The sequence below is a fragment of the Vicia villosa genome, linkage group LG5 (assembly GCF_029867415.1).
Source record: "Vicia villosa cultivar HV-30 ecotype Madison, WI linkage group LG5, Vvil1.0, whole genome shotgun sequence".
Classification (NCBI taxonomy): Eukaryota; Viridiplantae; Streptophyta; class Magnoliopsida; order Fabales; family Fabaceae; genus Vicia; species Vicia villosa.
The window spans coordinates 119,854,863-119,877,295 of NC_081184.1; the positions used below are offsets into that span (position 1 = coordinate 119,854,863).

Genomic DNA, 22,433 nt, shown 5'->3' on the forward strand with positions numbered 1-22,433 from the left:
TTGGCCTCTATGGCCTACACCAACAAAAAGAACTCGATCAACATATTAAGTATGTGGACACCATACTTGATTATCATTAGGTCATTAGCATAGTGAAATAAAAAAAGTTTATATTGGCCCTCAAAGGAGATTTCATGACCTAGTTTAAAACTTTGGAAAATAACCTCATCTGTTCTTGAAGGAAATTAGGCGATGAAATCACTTCATAGTTTATATCATGAAGACATTAACCAAATATAATTATTGTTCTTAGTGGCATTCATTAGAGAAAGAATGAGACACTTATTGAGTACGTCGATAGATTTACCAAAGTGGAAGTTCAAGTAGGATGATCCAATAACAAGCTGAATTGTTAGGTTTTCGAAAAATGATTAAGACTGAACTATATATTATAGAAAAACTTAGGCTTGGAGAAACAAGAGAAAGTGAGTGAACTCCTCACTAGAGCCTAACCATACATTTATTATGATGAAAATCTAATAGTCGGAGATGTGGAGAGAAATAAAGCATCAAGAAACCATGAAAACGAAAGACAAGAGAGCAACCCACGACGTGCTGACAGAGACAAAGAAAGACACATATAACAACAATCTAGATTATTTGAATACACCACGTTGAACACCTCAAGAGAAAATAATTTAAGAGAACGTGTCAATACTGAGTTCAAGGAGGCCGAGGTGAGGTAGTCATATGCCATGAAGGAGTCAACATGGCATACTCTTCATAAGAAGATGATTGAAGTTGTTGAGGGCAACAAGCAGTAAAGGAAGAGACATCATCAAAAAGTAGAATGACAAAAAAGGAAAATGTGCATTTATAGCCTCCATATCTAGAGGTTTCCCTTTGTTGCATCTATCACCAGAGGATTACCACACCCAAAGATGTCATCCAAGAAAAGTGTGAAGAGAAATATGGTAGAATTATTGGCAGTAGATAGGAAGGGACCGTCTTCAAGAGAAAAGCCTGAACGAACAACTCTCAATGTTTAAGATAGTGAAAAGGTAAGTGTTAAGAGTCCCACATCGGACAATATATGGCCTGAACATGTCCTTATAAGTGGGAGCAATTCTCACCCTACAAGCCGGTTTTATAGGGTTGAGTTAGGCCTAACCACACCTCTTAACATGGTATCAGAGCCTCGTTTAAGATCCGGTGGGCCACCTTCTATGGTTTCTGCTATCGGGTCACCCGCCATTTATTTCCACGCTCTAGTTGTCTATTCCTGGGCGTGAGTGGGGTGTGTTAAGAGTCCCACATCGGACAATATATGGCCTGAACATGTCCTTATAAGTGGGAGCAATCCTCACCCTACAAGCCGGTTTTATAGGGTTGAATTAGGCTTAACCACACTTCTTAACAGTAAGGGGTACCCCCAAAGAAATATTTTCCTTAGTGATAACAACCAATATGACAAACTTTAAAGTGTGTAGAATCCTAAGGTCAAGGACATTCCTGAGTTCATTTAAGGCATATGGGATTGCGCATATGCTAAGTGAGCAGAACATGAGAATATACGACTTATCGAAATTAGCAAGCACAAGAGTGATATGCATCAACCATTATTTTAGACAAATTCTTTATTCACCCGTATGAATTTTTACAAACCCGCAGGAAAGTTCTAAAAATATCCCTATATTTTGGATGTGCGTCTCCGAAGGCATATTTTTCTTTAAAAAAAGGTGGTTTCGGATCTGCACATTCAATAACACTTTTTTTTAATAAAAAATGTGTCTTCGGAGAAGCACATCCGAAATAACCCAATTTTTGATCTTGGGATTTTTCGAATATGCATATCCGAAAAAACTCAATATTTATTAAAAAATTAAAATCAAGGTAAATCAATATTAATAGTATAATTAATTGTATTAATCAAAATATATAATTTATATACCATTTTAATCAAGATATATAATTAAATATATACTATTTTTATTAAATATATAATTAATTAAATATTTAACCGCATAATGTTGTGACAAATTAATTTTATAATTTAAGAAAACATTTACTTTTATAATTTAATCGCATAAATTACGCGAGGATAAAGTGATATTAACCCTTTATTTTTCATAAAATAAAGGCTAATTTTATAAAATATTTCATAATTTTTCTTTTTCCTAAAACAATAATTACAAATTTTAATAGTCATTTTATACAATATAAAAAAGACAAATAAGACATTTTTTTATTAAAAAGAGAATGAATAAGACATAGGAGAAAAAAAAAGCTTTCTGACTTCTCTCTTTCAACAAGACATTGATTGCATTAATTAAAGTGATTCTCCAATAGCAATGCTTGGAATCATGGCAATATGCTTCACAAGTTATGATAAATAGCCACCCCCACAACATATTTCTTCACTTCAAAATTTGAGATCACATATGGATCCTTCTAATTCAAGAGTTGTAAACATAAACACTGATCAACGATTCCCTTCTGCTCGCATGAAGTCTCCAAATTTTCTTTCCTCCATCGGTGCTCATGAATTCTTATCAATTGAGGTAATTCAACACATATATTATATCAACCACATGATGCCTATTTTCACCGTTCCAGAGTTTTTATCTATATGAACTTATATTTCAATTTCATATCTTCAAATATCTTGTCTTCTTATGTGGCTCGCCCACATGATGATATTCATAAACTATACAAAAAGTGTGATATATGGTACGTCTTATGTGAATTGAGCCATACTTTTCGAAGATTTCTATGTTGAAAGTTGGACTTCATACACGCACAAGTTAAATTACTGAAAATTTTAGAAAAACAAAAACCGATATGACACTACTAGAAATACTCGTATTACCTGCGGAATTTCCTGCGGAAAATTTTCCGCAGGTATACCTGCGAATTTTCCTGGGAGATTATTAAATAAAATAAATTTCCTGCGGATCCAGCATTGGCAGCAAATTCCGCAGGAATACCTGCGGATTTTCCTGCGAAATATATATTTTAAACAAAATATCCCACAAAAAAAAAAATTCGCAGGTAATTTCGCAGGAAAGTTTCCTGCGGAACTTCCTGCGAATATCAACTTTCATTAACACATACTGTAATACAAAATTCGCAGGTAATTCCGCAGGAAAGTTTCCTGCGAAATTACCTGCAAATTTAACATATTTCATTATTTAAATTTATAAAAAATTTAATCATTATTTTTTCTATTTTATTAATTATATTTATGGTTTTTTATTTAGTATAACTTTAATTTTTAATCTTCATTTTTTTCTATGTCATTAATTATTTTTATAATGAATTTTATTTAATTTTTAATTTTAATCTTAATTTTTATAAAGTCTTGGTTCGTTTATTCTTAACCTTGAAATCCTATTGTTTGTTTTCAATGACTAGATGATGTTTTATCAAGACTAAATCGTTTATCTCTTGCAGGTTAAAGGTGAACCGAACATATCTTACATCTGCTCTAGGTGCTATAGAGCTCTTGAGCTTATATTTTTGCGCAACGGAGTACACCACAATCATTGATATTTGATCAGCTGGTTGCGTACTTGGTGAACTTTTGCTTGGTCTGGTAACTAAGTAGCTTCTGCAAGTATTTCGGTCTATTTACACTTACAATTCACGCGAGTACCAAAACTATAGGCAAATTTATTTTGTTATCCGCCGTTTTTTTCTGGTGAGAGTGGTGTAGACCAACTTGTAGAAATTATCAAGGTAAGATATGTTTTAAACAATTGCAACTTGGTTGACCATCTTGTTTCACCTTTCTATTTTGTTTAGTGCTATTTGTATTTTGACTACCTTTAAACTCTTAAATAAAATGTATGAAAATATTTCTAATAATCATATCAATTAATAATATATTTATCAAACTAATAAAAAAATTAAAATAGAATAAAAAGAAATTAAAATAAAAGAAATCAAAAGAGGATTAGGGTATTGAAACAGAGTCACGTTTCAAATCGTGGCCCCCTTCAACCTTCATCTTCCTTCATCTTTCCGGTCGCGACCTCCCTCTATCAACTCTTCTCCGATTCAACTTCCGATGAGACGAATGGCGGTGGCTCAACCTTCTCTTCCATGGCGAAACGGCGGCACGATACACAAGCAAACGGAAGTCTTTCCAACTCTAATTCAAAATTTGGGTTTCGTCTTCCTTCTTCTCTCTTGCTTCGTCTTTCATCTTCTGCTTCCGAATTTCTTCATTGTTTGTTGATTTTTGAGAACGTTGACGAACCATTGCGTATTGCTGAGGAATGAAGGTGATGCGTGTTGTTCGTTGTTGAAATGGTGATGAATGTTGAAGATTTGTTGTTGAGTTCGCTATGCTTGGTTACAGATCCGTTGAAATGATGTTGTGTGGAAACTTATGATAGTGACAACATCACTTCTTGTTCAGAGGTTTCATTATTAGTTAAACCAAACATTTTTATGCATTTCATTATATGATACAATTCCATTTTACTTTGCTGTGTATATTTGAAGTTAATGCTTCCTTTAGCTATTGCAGTAGTAGCGTTTGTGTATCCCTCCAACTATACTCACTCAGGATATTGGTTTTCATCGATAGGTATGCCTCACACTTTTGAAACACTTTTACTCATGGATTTCGAATATTATGTCTGAATTTTTAGCACAGGAATTTATCTGCTAGCAAAATTTGAAGTTGTTTCTAACAAGAAACTCTACCGCGCAAATAACTACATTATCTGCGCAAATAACTAATATGTTGTAGTTAGGTATTCTTTTTAAAGATATTGTCTGGTTCGCTACTAATTGCAATTTGCTTGTTTTGTATTTTCAGCTGCAAGGAGCCTATTGAGCCATTGTCAATTGAAGAAGTAGCTGAACGTTGCCATGCTCCAGAAGATGTACACCATTTACCTCACTGCTAAACGCTCTCCAATATTAATTTTTCAACTATGTTATTGAATCAAATTAATAAAAAGTGTTAATTAGTTAGATAGATTTTTGGTAACATTTAATTTTTCTGCAGCTTGAAGTAATTTACAAGATCATCGCGCATATGGCTGCCAATGAAAGAGCACTAATTGCTGAAGGTAACTGGAATGTTTGGTCTTTTTTTAACCCGAAGTTGTATTCTTAATGATCCTTGAATGTAGGCTTTGAACACCAATGAAAAAGCACAATCATTCAACAATTATGTTAGGTGACTCATCTCAATGGAATTCATTCTTATACAATTCAAAATCATCATATAACTTATGACATGTGTGTATATGTATCTTAAAAAACAGATAATAGATGAGATGGAAAAATGAGTCCTCTAATTACTATGCATGTCCCAAACAATTAAAATCAACATCAGATCAGATAAACATAATAACAATCGAGTGTCGTGTACGTACAAACTTATTTATTTATGTATTAAGTGATATTTTTTATTTGGTTACACTTTGGACATATTTGGCCACAAATAATATGGAAGAGAGGACGAGAAGTGACACAGCGTTGACACTGAAGAGAGTATCAGAGGAGGGCAGTGATAACATAATCAAAATTATTCTTCTAGGCAAAAGCAGTATTGAATTCATTGATTTAGAAATATTTTGTACAATGTTAGTATCCTATGCTCTTTAGAAATAATGTATTACAAAGTGTATATGGCATCTCGGTTGTGGCTGTTAGGTGTTACAAGTTTTAGTTTGGCTGTTCTCATTTGACGTAGCTTTGGGTTTCTAATTGTAATGTTTTGGTGAATGGTGGTGATAGTTTAGCTTTAGAAATAATGTATCCTTACTGATTATGCACCTATTTTAAATGAGTTTCTCATTTAAATGTCATTTTCATTTGATTTCTTTGTAATTTTTTCTAGATACTGGCCTTCATAGCTAAGGAAATTGTTCCTTTGCAGGAACTAAGTGGAAGTAAATTGCAAAGTGACTCAAATGCTATACCACTAGTTTATCATGAGGTACACCTCTTTCTTTAATTTCAGTAAAGCCATTATTATGCACACTGTCAAATTCATTAACAATAGAGTTTGATTTTTTGATTTATTTATGACAGGGTTAGTATTTATGGTGAGGATTCTCAACAATTCCTTGTTGGGTTTGCAGAAAATGTTCGTGCTGCAACCATTGTGTCTGCAGCTGTGGTTCCACGTATTACCGGTAAATGACCTGAAACTCTTGCTTAATAGTATTTGTGCTGCTATCGACGTCCACCACTGCCGCTGGTCCCATTTGCCACTGTTCTTAACACCGACAACTAATCTCTGATTGACATTGCTTTGGCGTTGGGTAAGTTCTTTTTTTTCTTTCATTTTTTGGGATTGTGAGATTAGGAGCTGTTTTGAGACTGTTTTGCCACTGTTCTAATGTTGATTTTGAATATAACTCGATTATAATTTTCGTGTTATGAATTCTCGTAAGATCAGACTCAGAGTTGGAAGTTGTACAGCTTATTCTCGTAAAAGCAGAAAGTTGAGGTTACTGATATATCAGGTTTGAAAGCATTTTCTCTTATCAGCATACAACCTGGGGTCAATTTGTTTTAATCTTTTTTCTTATCACCAACTAATAATAATTTAAATTATGTGTTTTAGACTTAAATCATCTCTGTTTTACTTTTATGACTTATTGTTGTTTCTCTGAACTTTTAAAAGCTGAGAACCAAATTAAATTGAAGACCTATCTAGAAGTTAATATGGCTTTGAATCCATATGTGAAATCTATTTCCCTTCAGACTTATATTTTTCTTCTTCATACAAGTAGCTGTTTTACAAAAGATTGTAATGGATTGTTTGCTTATTAGGTTTTGAAAGTGAATGTTATCTATACTTTGTGCTTGCGTAGTTTATTATTTGAAGAGATTGTTGGAATCTTACTGATAGAAGCTGTAAAACAGACACTGAACTTGTTCCTCTGAGCTTATTTGAAGGAAATAGGGTCAGTTAATGTTTTATTTAATGCTTAGTTTCTCCTGCTATTGCTGTATGCAGGCCACACCTATCAAAAATGATTTTAGATAGAACTGGTTTCTGCATCAAGATATCTTCAAAAGCTGAGTCTCTTATTTGGCGTATCGAGGTGACAGATTTATGTTGCTTTTATTAATTTCAGAATTAAGCTATGTGGCACCGACACCTCTGAAATAGGTGTGTCCGGGATTTTGAATTAAGCTATTTTGACATCTGGGATTATAAGTTTTTTTTGCTTCTGTGATTTCAGATTGATGAGAATGTGGCAAGAGAGATTATCAACCACAGGTCTCTTCGGCACCCGAATATAATTCGCTTTAAGGAGGTAAGGACTATATTTGTTTGTTTATCTGTTGGATTTGGATCAGTTTGTGTTGAGGATAGTGTTAATTGATTGAAAGTTGTTAACTGTTATTACTTCAATGGGGTTATGATTGTTTAGGTGGTTTTGACTCCTACTCATTTAGCAATAGTGATGGAGTATGCAGCTGGAGGTGAACTCTTTGAGCAGATATGTAGTGCTGGACGGTTTAGCGAAGACGAGGTTAATACCTTGACGATTTTACAGAATTTTCGGCTTTATTTCATCGTTTTTTATGTCTCATTTGTTTTCTTCTTTGATTATATTTGTTTTCTTCTTTGATTATTCAGGCTAGGTATTTTTTCAGCAGCTGATATCTGGTGTCCATTACTGTCATGCTATGGTTGGTATTATTATCATGCTCAGTTTTTGAAAAAATTATTTAGGACTTTACGTATTCGAAAATGTACAAAGTGAGAAGAATCTAAGGTTTTACTCTCCTTTTGCAGCAAATATGTCATAGAGATTTGAAGCTGGAAAATACACTGTTAGATGGAAGCCCTGCACCTCGCTTGAAAATTTGTGACTTTGGTTATTCCAAGGTACTGTAATGAATGAATACTATCGAGTTTTAAAGTTTTGACGATAGGAGTAATTAGTCCTATGTCTGTATCTCTTAAGTGCTTCTTGTTTGTGGTGTAGTCATCTTTGCTTCATTCCCGACCCAAATCAACTGTTGGAACTCCCGCTTATATAGCTCCGGAGGTATAACTGGTTCTGCATAGTCTCGTACTTTTTTCATGTTTGTGTCTATTTTTCTCTAATCGTGCTAATGTTGTATTCTGAAAAAAATTTAGTTGGCTGATGTGTGGTCGTGCGGTGTAACCCTTTATGTCATGCTGGTTGGAGCATATCCCTTTGATCAAGATGACCCGAGAAATTTTAGGAAAACAATTCAAGTATGTTATCCTTCCCTTACAACACTGATTTTCATTTTGTTTCATGTTATTATCTCATCCCTGATTACGTTGCTTTTATTAATTTCAGAATTTAAGTAAGCTCTTGTACCACATTATAGTAGAGTTAGGCCTTGTTTGGAAGTAGTGATATCTTATAAGTGTTTGTGTATAAGCTATTTATGTAACAAGAGATAAATATGAAATTGTCAGGTGAATCCCATGATGTGTGGAATGTCCTAATTGACTAAAGAATACAGTTAAATGAGCCTAAATCTAAGGATATACACTTTGTATCTGTCATAAAAGATTTCCTAAAATACTACACAAGGTCCTCCACAGACTGTTTTGTCCATGTTCTCTTATTCTCTTTCTCTTGTTGTCATAAATTTTGTGTGCAGATTCAGCTGGATGTTGATGATATTGAAAATATACTAAACAGTTTGGTTCAACTAGATATGGTAAATACCCTTTAATTTTTGTCAAAATTGTAAATTATTTGAATGATTGTTGTCTAATTTGAGATTATGGACTGTGGTTTTAAAATGCGGCTGCGATTACATTGGAGCCTTTATATTGCGGGGATATGCTATCATTCAGCATCAATGGTGTCGGGCGTACGGAAGGATCAATGGATGCTGCTAATCTTTTCAAACCAATGCTTGCTCGTGGACAACTTAGATGCATTGGGGCTACAATACTTGATGAATATAGGAAGTATGTTGAAAGGGATGCAACATTTGAAAGGAGGTTTCACATGTTTAAGTGGCTGAACCTAGTGTGCCCGATACTATTAGTATACTTCGGGGATTGAAAGAGAGATACGAGGGCCATCATGGTGTTAGAATTTGTTGTTGCAGCTCAGTTGTCTAGTTGGTACATAACTGGTATGCTCTTGTACTCTATTAATATTTGATTACTTATGTATTGGATGGGCATGATTTTGGTTGTGGCTTTGCTAACATGGTATACGTTTGTGTTTTGTATTTGTTAAGGGCGTCATCTTCTTGACAAGGCAATTGATTTAGTCGACGAGGCATGTGCAAATGTGAGAGTTCAACTTGATAGTTAGCCAGAAGAAATTGACAATCTTGAAAGGAAGAGAATGCAACTAGAAGTGGAGCTTCATGCTCTAGAAAAAGAGAAGGACAAAGCTAGCAAAGCCCATCTTGTAGATGTAAGTATAGATGCTGAGTTTTTATCTTAAGTAGGAATTCAAATTCAAATTTGCCATGTAGCATCAAATGATATATTAGACTATGAATACATATTTATTCAATGACTGATAAATAACTTAGTTAATCAAACTTTATTCATTTAACCTCAGTGTTGGACAATGGTGCAAAGTATGTGTTTTTTTGTAGTACAGGAAAGTTTATATTCTGTTTTGTGTATTTATTGTATCTAGCTACTTTCCTGCGGATTTACCTGCGGATATTTCCTGCGGATTTAGCTGCGGACTTTTCCTGCGGACTTAGCTGCGGATTTACCTGCGGAATTTCCTGCCGAAATTATTACCCACGAAGGTTTTAGCTGGGGACGAGTAACCGCAGGAAAATCCGCAGGTAACGTGTTTCCTGCGGAAATTTAGCTAAAATCCGCAGGTAAATCCGCAGGAAATTTGAGTATTTCTAGTAGTGTGAGTATGTAAATTTATAAAGAGAGTGTTGTTTTTTTAAACTTGTGTAAATAGGTCTCAAAAAGTGATAATTATGAGTGCAACAAATTTTTTTAATGCTTTTTTAATAATTTGAAAATTTAACACTTTTAAATATTTTGTTATTTCAGACATGGAAAGCAGCTTTAACAGAGTTAATAGCAACAACTTTACTTATGTTTACTCTAATAAGTTCCATTGTTGCTTGTTTGAACTCATCGCACAATCCACAAATTATTATTCCTTTCGCAGTCTTCATCATAGCCTTCTTATTCCTAAATGTCACTGTTCCTCTAACCGGTGGCCACATAAGTCCTGTCTTCTCATTCATAGCTGCTCTAAAAGGTGTTGTCACTCTTTCTCGTGCACTCCTATATGTCTTAGCACAATACATTGGCGCGATAATTGGTTTCTTTATAATTAAGTGTGTAATGGACCCCAAATTCATAGATACATACTCCTTAGGAGGGTGTTCCCTTGGTGATAAAGGACAAAGTTATGGTATGATAAAGCCACAAGATGCATTGTTGCTTGAATTCACTTGCACGTTTTTGGTATTATTTGTGGGTCTCACGTGTGCTTTTGACAAAAGAAGACACAAGGATTTGGGCTTGCCAATGATTTGCATGGTGGTAGCAGGCTCTTTGGCACTAGCAGTATTTGTGTCTATAACTGTAACTGGAAATGTTGGATATGCTGGTGTTGGGATGAATCCAGCAAGATGCTTAGGTCCAGCATTGCTTTATGGAGGCTCATTATGGAATGAACATTGGGTTTTTTGGGTTGGGCCTTTCTTGGCTTGTTTAGTATATTACAGTGTCTCTATTAATATGCCAAAAGAGAGTTTGGATTGGGTTGAAGGAGAATATGATGTCTTAAGGTTGGTTGTGGGTTCTTGTGGGACTGTCTCTGCTAGTACAGTCTGAAATGATATTATGTTGTAAAATAACATATGGTACATGTTGACTATTTTGTATGTGTAAGTATACACAGGCAAAATAGTAGTAAGTGATAAGAAAAAATATCAATCTCACGAGGATTGTATTAAGCATCTTAAATTTCATACTTGTAAAATAAGCATGAGCAATAATAAGATAATTGTGTGTGTCATGTAGTTAAAATTAAGAAAACTATAGAGATAAAACAAATATTTCAACTATGTGGAATAATATGTTGGACAATGATCCCATTTGATAAAATTATCTAATGTGTGAATATGGCGTGTGACGTCAAGACATATAAGACAAGAACTCGACCTTGTATTATATATATATATATATATATATATATATATATATATATATATATATATATATATATATATATATATATATATATATATATATATATATAATATGAAAATATATATTGATTAACTATGGAACTTATGTCTACATCTCGCAACCAACCCCTTTACACTTCTTATAAAATTTGTTTTGTTTCCTTTATGGCCAAATAATCAAGGTAAGTCTATTTTCCACTGAATCAGGCCCAACTCTATGTAGGAGCAGCAGGTTCTACAGTACATGTTCCAAATTTTGGAGGGTCCTAAAATTTTAAAAAATTTAATTTTTTTTTTACCATAAAAATCAATAAATATAAAAAAATTATAAAAAATTTAATAAATTAAAAAATATTATGATAAAAACCTAATAAATTAAAAAAATAAGATTGATCAAAATCAAAATAATTATAATTAAATATTTTTTTATTAATACATAATTATACTTTTGATAAGTTATTTTAAATTATTATTATTATTATTATTATTATTATTATTATTATTGTATTTTAAAAAAAATTAGGCCCGTTTTTTATATTACAACAAGGACTCTAGTTTAATTGGGTCGGTCCTGCACTTAACTATATTAATTAGGTGAGTGGAGTAACTCAATTAAAATGTGTGTGAAGAGTTAAATATATAAAAACCGTTGTTATATTCAATCTTGATAAGAACGTTTATTTATATTTATGTAATAATATAAAGAATTTGTTAATACTTATAAATTAACAATTTTAAAAAAAAACTTAGCCATACGAATTCTTAAAGTATATTTTTTTGATGATACTTCAACACATTTAAAATAGCAATTTATTAAAAACACATTTAAAATTATATTTTAATAAACTTTTATTTTAAAAAACACGTTTAAAATAAAATTTATTGTGTAATCATGTTTACAATATAATTTAAATGTATTTTTTAATAAATTTATATTAAAAAACACATTTATAATAGAAATTTACTAAAAAAACATTTTTAAAATTATGTTTAAATATATTTTTTAATAAATTTTTATTTTTAAAAATACTACTAAAATAATAATTCATTCAAAAATAATTTAAGTAATATTTTAAATATGTATGTTAATAAATTATTTAACTACATTTGAAAATTAAATTTTTAAAATTATATATTTAAATTTGTTTCAATATTATTTTAAAAATAAAATTAAATATGTTTAAATATTATTATAGTTTGTATGATTTTAAATGTGTTTAAATATTAAATATTATTAAAAAATAAATATTTTAGTTTGATTATTATTTAAAAGTTATTTTAGATTTTAGTTTATAAGACTTTTAAATAATGATATTAAAATAATGTGTTCATAATTAAATGTATATTTGTTTAAACATTCATGCTAAAATGTCTTAAGAATCATCAATAATGAAAAAAAATTAATCCATCAAATTAATCTATCTTATATATAAATCCAAGGTTGTCATGATGACAACCCTAACCACGTGTCATCACGATAGCAACTCTTGGTAAAATCCTAATACTCTTATTTACTATTTTGTCCCTACAATTAAAATAAATAATAATAATAAATATAATAAATAGTAATAATAATAATAATAATAATTATAATTATAATATAATATTGACTCACCATTAATAAAAATAATAATATAATATTTAACTAAAAGCTATTTAAAAATCAAACTTAAATTTGAGTTTAAAAATTATATTATATATATATATATATATATATATATATATATATATATATATATATATATATATTATAATAGAGAAGAACTAAAAATATAACTACAATTAACATTTATATTTTTCATTTTAGGATTAAATAATCAATTTTATATTTAATTCAGTATACAATCAAAATAAAAAAAAACGGAAAAGAAGAAAAACGGAAAAGTGGATCAGCCCAACCTCCAAATTAAATAATTAATTGAATTCCCAATTAAATAATGAATTGAAAATCTACAATGAATGATACCATCAATTATATATTTAATGTCCATAAATTATCATTTTTTAACTATATTTATAAACTTACTCCCGACGTTTCAATTTTACCATAAATAAAATTAAAAAACGGCTGTATGAATTAGTTATAAATATACACCTCATGAATATTTCATTTTGTAAGAATGAATTCTCAAAGACAATTATTTCTTAAACTTTTGTAATTTTATTGTGGCATGTGTTTTCTTCAAATACAATAAGACTAAAATATTTGAAGTGAAGACTATGAATACCATTTAAGCATGAGGTACAGGCTATAATACAATAATAATTTTACAATATCATAGAATAAGAATTATTTGTTATATTTTTTTAATATTTATTTGTATGTTGTTTTTTCTAATATCATAGAATAAGAATTATTTGTTATATTTTTTTAATTTTATTTGTATGTTGTTTTTTCTTCACTACAATGGTGATAATATTCTATTAATATTTTTTATATAATTTATAATATGCTACATTGATTATAGACATTTTAAATGAATAAACATGTTATTATATTAATATTATTATGAATAAAATTATACTAATTCTTATATTAATAAAGTTGTACTAATTCTACAATATGTGGCAGTACAAGACTAATTTTAATATTAATAAAATATTCATTTAAAATTTTGTGTTATTAAATTAATAGAATTATGAGTATTTTAATTTTTACGATAAATAAAAAATAACCTTATATAACAGAATAATATTTTAATTAAATAGTTTAATATATCATAATAATAAAATAAATATTAATATTATAAATTTAATTTTTAAAATATCCGTACATCGCACGGGCCAACAATCTAGTTTAATATAAATTCAAAGTTGTCATCATGACCCTAACGCTAAATCCAATTTGGCATCATATTTGAAACCTTCATTCAATGTGACATCATATTAAAATTTTAAATTTTTATCACTTTTTTTATTCTTCACACCAAATCATTACATTTATCCAATTTTATACCGTAATTTTATTATAATAATAAAATAATAAAGAAGGATTATTATATATATATATATATATATATATATATATATATATATATATATATATAATTTTAAAACATAAGTTAAAAAATCGCTTTCTTCTACATTTTTTTATTTTATTTTAATAATAAGTAAAATGACAATCTTAATATAGTTCAAGTTGTCATATTTTTATAATCATAAATTTATATGTTAAAATCATGTATTTAAATAATTTATAATAGAAAAATATAATTACAGTTTTAATATATATTTATGATTTTTAAAATATAAGCTAAACATATTTTTCTTCTAGAAAATATTATTTTTCTTATTTACAGTATAAATATGATGTCAATCACGTAAAATAACAATTTTTATATAGAAAATAAGAAATTATTTTTCATCATTCACTCTAGCTCTTTAATTAATGTACCACTAAAATATTAATGGCTAATTTTTTATAAATCACTCAACTATAACTTTTTCAGTTACAAGTCTAGCTCTTTAATATTTTGTGTAACAATTACAATTGTATAATAACTTCATTTTAAAAATTGATATTTGATAGTTGAATATTTTAATACAATTGTAAATTATATATTAATAGACACTTTGTTAACTTAGAAGATAATTGTGTTAATAATATAATTATCTATATATGATAGAATCGTAAGTTATATATTGTGAAAATATATATTTAATAATTTAATGCTCTAATAAAATATACATTTTGTAGACCAAGTTGGTCTTGGATGCTGAGTGGTATTTTGCAGCAGGTAGCCCTCATTCCAAACATTCACAACACCTGGGATAAAGTGTTGCACAACAGTTGGTTTCACATGAAGAAGATTTACAAGGGTCTGATGGATGACAACCTCAGAGTGCCTTGGAGATTCTTGTTCAAGAATAACATTGCGAGACCTCATGCACTTGTCACTTTATGGTTGATATGCCACGGGAAGCTTGCTACTAAGGAACGTCTCAAGAGCGTTTTGGTATCTTACAAGATAGTATGTGCAGTCTTTATTCTGAAGTTGAGGAAACAGTTGACCATTTGTTCTTTGGGTGCCATGTTACCAAGGATATTTGGAAGTCCGTGTTGTATTCGTTAGAAGTGGATCATAATCCTGAGATTTGGTCCCGTGAGAAACTCTGGGCAATTGCTAGCACCAAGAAAAATGGCTGGAAAGCTAGCTTATTGAAATTAGCTCTAGTGGAGTCTGTTCATGGGATTTGGCTTCATAGGAATAGAGTTATTTTTCAACATGATACTATAGTTAATACTAAGGAGGGTATACTTGCACTACTAGAAATACACGTATTACCTGCGGAATTTCCTGCGGAAAATATTCCGCAGGTATACCTGCGGAATTTTCTGGGATTTTCCTAAATAAAAGAAGTTTCCTGCGGATCCAGCATTCGCAGCAAATTCCGCAGGTATACCTGCGGATTTTCCTGCGAAATATATATTTTAAACAAAATATCTAACAAAAATATAAATTCCGCAGGTAATTTCGCAGGAAAGTTACCTACGGAATTTCCTGCGAATATCTATTTTAATAAAACGCAACTGTAACACAAAATCCGCAGGTAAATCCGCAGAAAACGTTCCTGCGAATTTACCTGCGGATTTAACATATTTCAATATTTTAATTTATAAAAAAAAATAATTATTATTTTTTCTCTTTTGTTAATTATTTTTATGGTATTTTTTTATTTAGTTTAATTTTTATTTTTAATCATAATTTTTTCTATTTTATTAATTATTTTTATGGTATTTTTTATTTAGTTTAATTTTTATTTTTAATCATAATTTTTTCTATGTTATTGATTATTTTTATAATGTATTTTAGTTAATTTTTAATCTTATTTTTAATCTTAATTTTTAATAAAATAAATAAATGGTATGCAAATTTTTAATAATATGTATAATAGTTTTTAAAAAATAAAATAAAAAAAACTATATAAAAACAATAGGTATCAAAGTTTTTTAAAAATAAAATTAAAAAACTAAAAAAAAATTGGAAAGAAATTATATTTGATGAAAACTAAGACTAAAAAACGTTAAGACTCAAAACCTTGTTACTGTTCAAAAACGTAAAACTCAAAAACCTAAACCTCAAAACTCAACGTTCTTCGCGGCAACCTCGCCATAGTCGTAGCCGGTCCATCACCGCATTTTCGCCGGTGTTTTGTTGCCGCAACCTCGCCGGAGCACGATTTCGCCGTCGTCTTCTTCATCTTCACATTTCAACCCAGGTATTCTCTCGACATTAGATACACTTCTTCCTCATTATAGAAATCTTCAGATTGGTCCTCTCTCAAGTTATGGTTTAACCTAAAAATCAATTGAAATCGTGAATGTTATAAGAGTTTCAGTTTCCATAGCTAGGGTTTCAAGTGTTGGAGGGTGTTCGAGGTTTATAGTGTTGAAATCGTCAAATTTAGTTTATAATAGGTAAATTTCGACCTTTGGATTGGATGTTACTGTGAAAAGACAGAATAATTTATCTTCAATTTTGTTGTTGTTATGGTCATTTAATAAAGGATTGTGTAATGTGTAGTTATCAAGAACTGAATCTGCATTTGCAGTGTTGCAAGTTCTGTGTTTCGTTGGAGAATGTATGATAGAGGTTTATGATTTCAATGCCTTTCAGGCTTCAGTTCTTCTCATAGTCTCTGCTGTCACAGCTTTTCATTTTGAATTTGGTATTAATACAATTATAACTTTGCTAAGTGTGTGTTTGGTTGCATGGTAGAGGTCATCATAATTGATTTTAGCTCCTACCAAACACTTTAAGTAAAAATATATATCTTTAAAGTGTCAAATAAAGTTGATTTTAATTCTAAACCTCAATTTGACTAGATATGATAAAAAGTGACTTTTGCAACAGGTAAAGAAAGACACAAACTTCCTTATTTTTTAGACAGATTCAACATTCTATCCTATGTAAATTTTTCAGAAAACATGAGATTACAATACTTGTTTGCATCTAACTGAGAACTTGCTCGAGTTTAGCTATTTTACTTCTGAGATTTCCTAACCTGATATTCTGTTTGCACGTCTTCAGTAAACATTTGTTTTTCTGCCGCAAGAAGAAGTGTGGACACAGCAATCAATTGAGGCCAAAGAAGAAGATCAAGTAGATTCTGGTACATATTGTTTTTCTGTTACTGTTTGTTCTAAGATACATTTTGTTGTTTCTTTTCTCATGACTAAAGATTTTGTTTTGCTTAATGTTGAATGTAGTTGGAGTTTATTTTGTTATAATCATTTTGTCATGACATTATATTCTCTCTGTTTTCATTTTGATTTGTTCCCCTCACACCAATGTTAGCAAAACTTAATATAAACACTATTAGGCTTAATATAAACACTATGAATGATTGTTTATTTGACTCTATAAAATAAAGTTATCTTTGATTCAAAAAAAAAGAATTGAAGATTCTTTTAATTGATATCTCCATCTCAAATTAGATTTATTTTGTCAATTTTATTATTTATCCCATTAGAACATTAGTGCTAGTAAATGTAAGAGATACAAGTAGTTAAATTTAAATAGTGTACAGATTTACTATTTGAATAATATAGATAAACTCATCAATTACACTTAATACTTATATGATTGAAATAAGAGATACTATACTAGTAGTTAAATTTAAATAGTGTGCAAAGTTGCTAAATGTATGTAGAAGTTTTTTACTCTTTTAGTGCTCGTTATTAAACTTACCGTTGGAGATATTATTTAGAAGTCAAGTTGAAGATATTATTTAGATTTTCAATTATTTGTACAAAAGAAATTACTCAACCATTTAGTCGGTCATCTAAGAGAGTACTCTCATTTGGCATTATTATGGGAAAGAATCTTTTTGTGAGAGAAGATACTTAGTTTTCTTGGAGATGCTACCACTGCTGATGTGTTGTTATAACTAAGGAAGGTGCATAATCTACATACTATCCATCCATTCATTCATGCACTCATGTACAATGTAAAGCTACTGTTAGTTGACTATCCATGGTAGTTAATAGAAAATCTTCACAATTCAGACCTTCCACATATATGAGTTTCACATTCAACAACTTAGCATACAACTTTCAAACATACACCAGAACTCAACGCCCATTTCTTCACCACCTTCCATTGAAACCTCTCTGCAAAGGCAGCGGTAGCATCTCCAAGAAGCTAGTTAGTTTTTTTTTTTTTAAAAAAAATAAAATGATAGTCTAAACCCACCTAGTCAACATCAATCTCGAGCTATCCCTTCTCAACCTCAACCTCATTCTCAACACCCATCTCATTCTCGTCCTCATTCCACCCAATCTCACCCTTTACCAACTCAACCCCAACCCAATCAACCTCATCTCGATCACGGCCTAAACCCACCCAATCTTACACTCAACCTTCTCAACCTCATCCTAGTCAACATCAATCTCGACCTATCCCTTCTCAACCACATCCTAGTCAACATCAATCTCGACCTATCCCTTCTCAACCACATCCTAGTCAACATCAATCTCGAGCTATCCCTTCTCAACCTCAACCTCATTCTCAACATCCATCTCGACCCATCCCTTCTCAAATTATGGTCATTGAAGCCCCATCTTCATCTAGCCATGTTAGTGGAGACACCGTTGGAACTAAAATCCCAATACTTCCGGAAGGTGATGGGTGAGTCTCTTACTCGCATTATTTTCACCACTTTAAGTCAATATTTGTGCTGAAAATGTCTTTTTTTCAGGCTTGATCATCATAAATTGGTAGTTGCAGAAATTTCCCACATCATACGCACTCATTTGAGTGAGGGAAAACCATCATGGAAGAAATTATCATCTAATCAAAGAGATTCTTTCTTTGACTTATTTCAGGTAATCTAAACATTGCCTAAACATTTGAGTTAGGTTAGGATTGATTAATCTCTTAATAAGAAACAGTAGGAAATTAGAAACAGTAGGAAATTAGAAAACTGAACCTTTAAAAAACAATAAGTCATTAGAACCATGAAGTAACAGGGCAAAGATCTTTATTATGACTCAGTTTTAGTATTAACTCTTGATGATGCTAATGATGATGATGAATAAAAAGTTTAGTATCTGAGAATTGAGACATGAATGTAAAAGTTTTAGTATTAACCCTTAGGTGGGGACAAATTCAGCATAGAGAAAACTAGACATGTAATAAATTGGTGAATTTAATGTTATGATTGATGAGTGTTTTTAGATTCACCTAATTAAATATGCTAAATCTAATAGGAAACTTTTTTCTGAATATTTCACGTGGAGACATGTAGGTGAGGCTAAAAGGAAGAAGTTGATTTGTTTAATAATGAGAGATTAGAGTGAGTTAATTGATTAGTAGTATAATAGTATTCACTATCAAGTGTGTTAGTTTTGTATTCTTTTATGGTTAAGAGAATATTGTATTCTTTTATGGTTAAGAGAAAATGTAAAAAATTATATTTAACTATACATGGTTTTTTAAATACAGAAAAAGTTTTCATGGCCACCGGAACACAAGGTTACGGTGCGACGTAACTTTGAAAGAAGAGGTGCAGCAAAGATGTCTCAGCTACTACAAGATGTTCGCAAAGACTTGGAGTATAGACCGGGCTGGATGGGAGCTGATGTGTGGCAGCAATTATTGGAACATTGGAATTCGTTAAAGTTTAAAAAAGCATCTGAGACGAATAAAAGAAACCGGTCTTCTATGGATGGCGCATCTCTTCACACTGGAGGGTCTATTCCTCATCGTTTGCATTGGAAAAGAATGGTATATATTATATGTTTTTCATTATGTTTTGAAGTTCATTATGTTTTTCATTACTTCTCTTCTTTTACATATTTAAAATGTATAGTGTATGTAGCTATAGGCTATTATTTCTTTGGTTCACCGTATAGCATCACTATTTTAGAGTGGTGTTATTTTAATTTACTTCAATTCACTGATTAAACACTAGTGTTGTCAGAATAGTTTGAAGGCCAATATTGTTGGTAAGTTATGTTATACAAACTTAAAATCAACTATTTTGTTTTGCAAATCAAATGATAGTCTAAAATAATTGAGTTGGAGTTCCTACATCTATCTCATGAATAAGGTATGTGTGTTTTGTTGAAAGAGGAATTGTCTGCTAGATTGCTAAGGAAGCTACGCTAACTTGATTTGATCAATCCCTGGTATTCTAAGGAATGTATTATTTAAAAGGGTTGAGATTATATGAAGTGAATTTTAACCCTTTTGTGGGAATACTCAACCATAATCTTGGTTGATGTAATATAGACACTACTGGAATTGCAATTTGAAGTACTTTTATTCAAGATAATATTTTAACATCATGGTGTGTTTAGTTTCTTTTTGAAAAAGATGGTACATAAACATCCCAGTCAGCTTTTTCAAAAGTTCTGTAATGAAATCCTTTAACTTATTTGTGTCTCATTACTGTGTTCCATATTGTTCAAACTATGCAAGCAAATCTAGATCAGTATATACCATTTGGCTGTGGAGCAGATTAGTCAAGCTTATGTATTCTTGTTTGCTATTTTCTGGCAGCATTGTGCTATTTCTTAAAAACCAGTCTGCCATTTGTATTTGACTCAAATCTTTTGAAGAATGTTTTACTTCATTAGTTTCATAATGTTTTACTTCAAATGTTTAATCTTTTGAAGAATGTCCAGTGCTGTCAATGTTAATAATACGATTTTCTTAATTTGTAGAGAAAGGAAAAGGGTGCAGATCCATCATTGACCGAGTTCTATTTTCGCACACATCGGAAAAAGGATCAAAGTTGGGTTGGAGTTCATGCTGAATCTGCATATGTAAGTATTTCGGGAAGTGTTAATTTGATTGAATTTCAAATCTGCACACAAGTCTTTTGGAAAATATCACTTTTATTGAATTTAATTTCGTACTATTTTTTCAATTTTCTTTTAGGATAAATTTGAACAGAAAAAGTTGGAGATTTCTTCTCAGAATCCAACTATTCCAGGAGAGGACGAAGCTGATAGTCAACCAACTAATGAAATGCCACCTGATTTGGATATATGGGTAGAGTCGGTTGGAAAGAAGAAAGGGAATAGGGTATTTGGTCTTGGAACCGCATCTAAGACTTTGGTTTCTGTATCAAAGAAACCCTCAAGTCTTTCAAGTGACTCTCAAGAGGTTGATGTTTTGAGAAGTCAAGTCCATGCCTTAAATGCATCGTTGCAAAGACAAGAACAAGAGAAGATGGTGATGAGGCAACAATTGCATCGACAAGAAGAAAAGATGGCCGAAGCAAATAATAAAATTTCATTTTTAATGAATCATTTAGGATTTGTTGGGTCTTCTTCTCATCCACCACAACCCACTAATGAAAGTGATCACGCAAATGAAGATGTCGTCGATGAAACAGATGAAGAAGACCTTAGTAATGAATTTTGATTTGTACTTTTTTTTCATTTTGACTTAGTTTTTGGATTGTATTATCTTTTTAACTTGTCAAACAAATGATTAGTAAGAACTTGATTTTTTGAATCATTTTTAGTAATGACTATGTAAGTACTTCTTACCAATTATGTTCTATGAATTCAAGTTTAGTTTAAATTGAAAATTATAGTTTTATTTTATATTATAGGTAAATATATATAATGGTTCAAAAGCTTATTAAAATAAAAAAATTATTTAATTTCAGAAAGAAATTTCCTGCGGATTTACCTGCGGATAGACATTTCCTGCAAATTTACCTGCGGATTTACCTGCGAACTGTTTCCTGCGGATTTAGCTGCGGAATTACCTGCGGAATTACCTGCGAAACGTATTACCCACGAAGGTTTTAGCTGGGGACATAAATCCGCAGGAAAATCCGCAGGAAACACGTTTCCTGCGGAAATTTAACACAAATCCGCAGGTAATTCCGCAGGAAATACGTGTATTTCTAGTAGTGTTGAAAAAATTGTGTATAAGTGTTGGATGTCTAAGAGGATTATGCCCCCATATAGCTTGGGGTGGCAAAACGGGTCATTGTCCGCCGGGCCGACCCGTGCACCCGTCAAAAAATGGCGGGTTGGGTTGACATCTTAGGTCCGCCGTCCCGTCCCGTGGACCCGCCAAAAAATGGCGGATTGGGTTGACATTTTAGGCCCGCCATCCGCCATAACCCGCCCCACCAAAACCCGCCGCCCGCCATAGTGCGTCCCGCCAAAATCTGTCGCCCCGTTAAAATTCGCTATTTGTTAAGTTAATTCTAATAATTCTAATTCTTGATAGTTTTATTATATACATTTATTTGTGAATATATGCAATATTTTTAAGTAAAATTTGTTAAAAAATGCTTTATAAAAATCTGTTCTAAAAACTATGTGAAAATCTAATTAAAATGTAAAAAAATTATTTAAA

At 31.0% G+C, this 22,433-nt stretch overlaps 3 protein-coding genes across 15 annotated transcripts; all 3 read left to right on the top strand.

Moving 5' to 3' along the window:
- Positions 1-2,370: 2,370 nt before the first annotated feature.
- On the top strand, positions 2,371-10,873 carry LOC131602239 (probable aquaporin PIP2-6). Its single transcript, XM_058874302.1, has 2 exons — positions 2,371-2,501; positions 9,953-10,873. The coding sequence occupies exons 1-2, from the start codon at positions 2,382-2,384 to the stop codon at positions 10,745-10,747; spliced, it is 915 nt and encodes a 304-aa protein (XP_058730285.1). The 5' UTR covers positions 2,371-2,381; the 3' UTR covers positions 10,748-10,873.
- LOC131602240 (glucose-6-phosphate isomerase 1, chloroplastic-like) lies at positions 3,905-9,530 on the top strand. Of its 13 annotated transcripts, XR_009283974.1 has the most exons (15): positions 3,905-4,534; positions 4,769-4,835; positions 4,961-5,024; positions 5,801-5,899; positions 5,995-6,227; positions 6,365-6,431; positions 6,929-7,016; positions 7,158-7,232; positions 7,350-7,451; positions 7,559-7,611; positions 7,718-7,810; positions 7,911-7,973; positions 8,066-8,167; positions 8,566-9,051; positions 9,160-9,530. XR_009283974.1 is itself a non-coding variant. In XM_058874304.1 (5 exons), exons 2-5 carry the CDS (start codon positions 4,334-4,336, stop codon positions 5,069-5,071), a joined length of 279 nt encoding a protein of 92 aa, XP_058730287.1. In that variant the 5' UTR covers positions 3,905-4,226; positions 4,304-4,333; the 3' UTR covers positions 5,072-5,794. The 13 variants fall into 13 exon arrangements, 5 of the variants coding, with proteins under 5 accessions (XP_058730287.1, XP_058730289.1, XP_058730288.1 ...); XR_009283973.1 differs by having other exon boundaries at positions 5,995-7,016; positions 8,566-8,625; positions 8,733-9,051; XR_009283971.1 differs by having other exon boundaries at positions 5,995-6,431.
- A 7,775-nt stretch (positions 10,874-18,648) lies between the features above and the next one.
- On the top strand, positions 18,649-21,530 carry LOC131605272 (uncharacterized). Its single transcript, XM_058877649.1, has 5 exons — positions 18,649-18,734; positions 18,796-18,931; positions 19,551-19,832; positions 20,774-20,875; positions 20,991-21,530. Exons 1-5 carry the CDS (start codon positions 18,649-18,651, stop codon positions 21,477-21,479), a joined length of 1,095 nt encoding a protein of 364 aa, XP_058733632.1. The 3' UTR covers positions 21,480-21,530.
- The last annotated feature ends 903 nt before the right edge of the window (positions 21,531-22,433 follow it).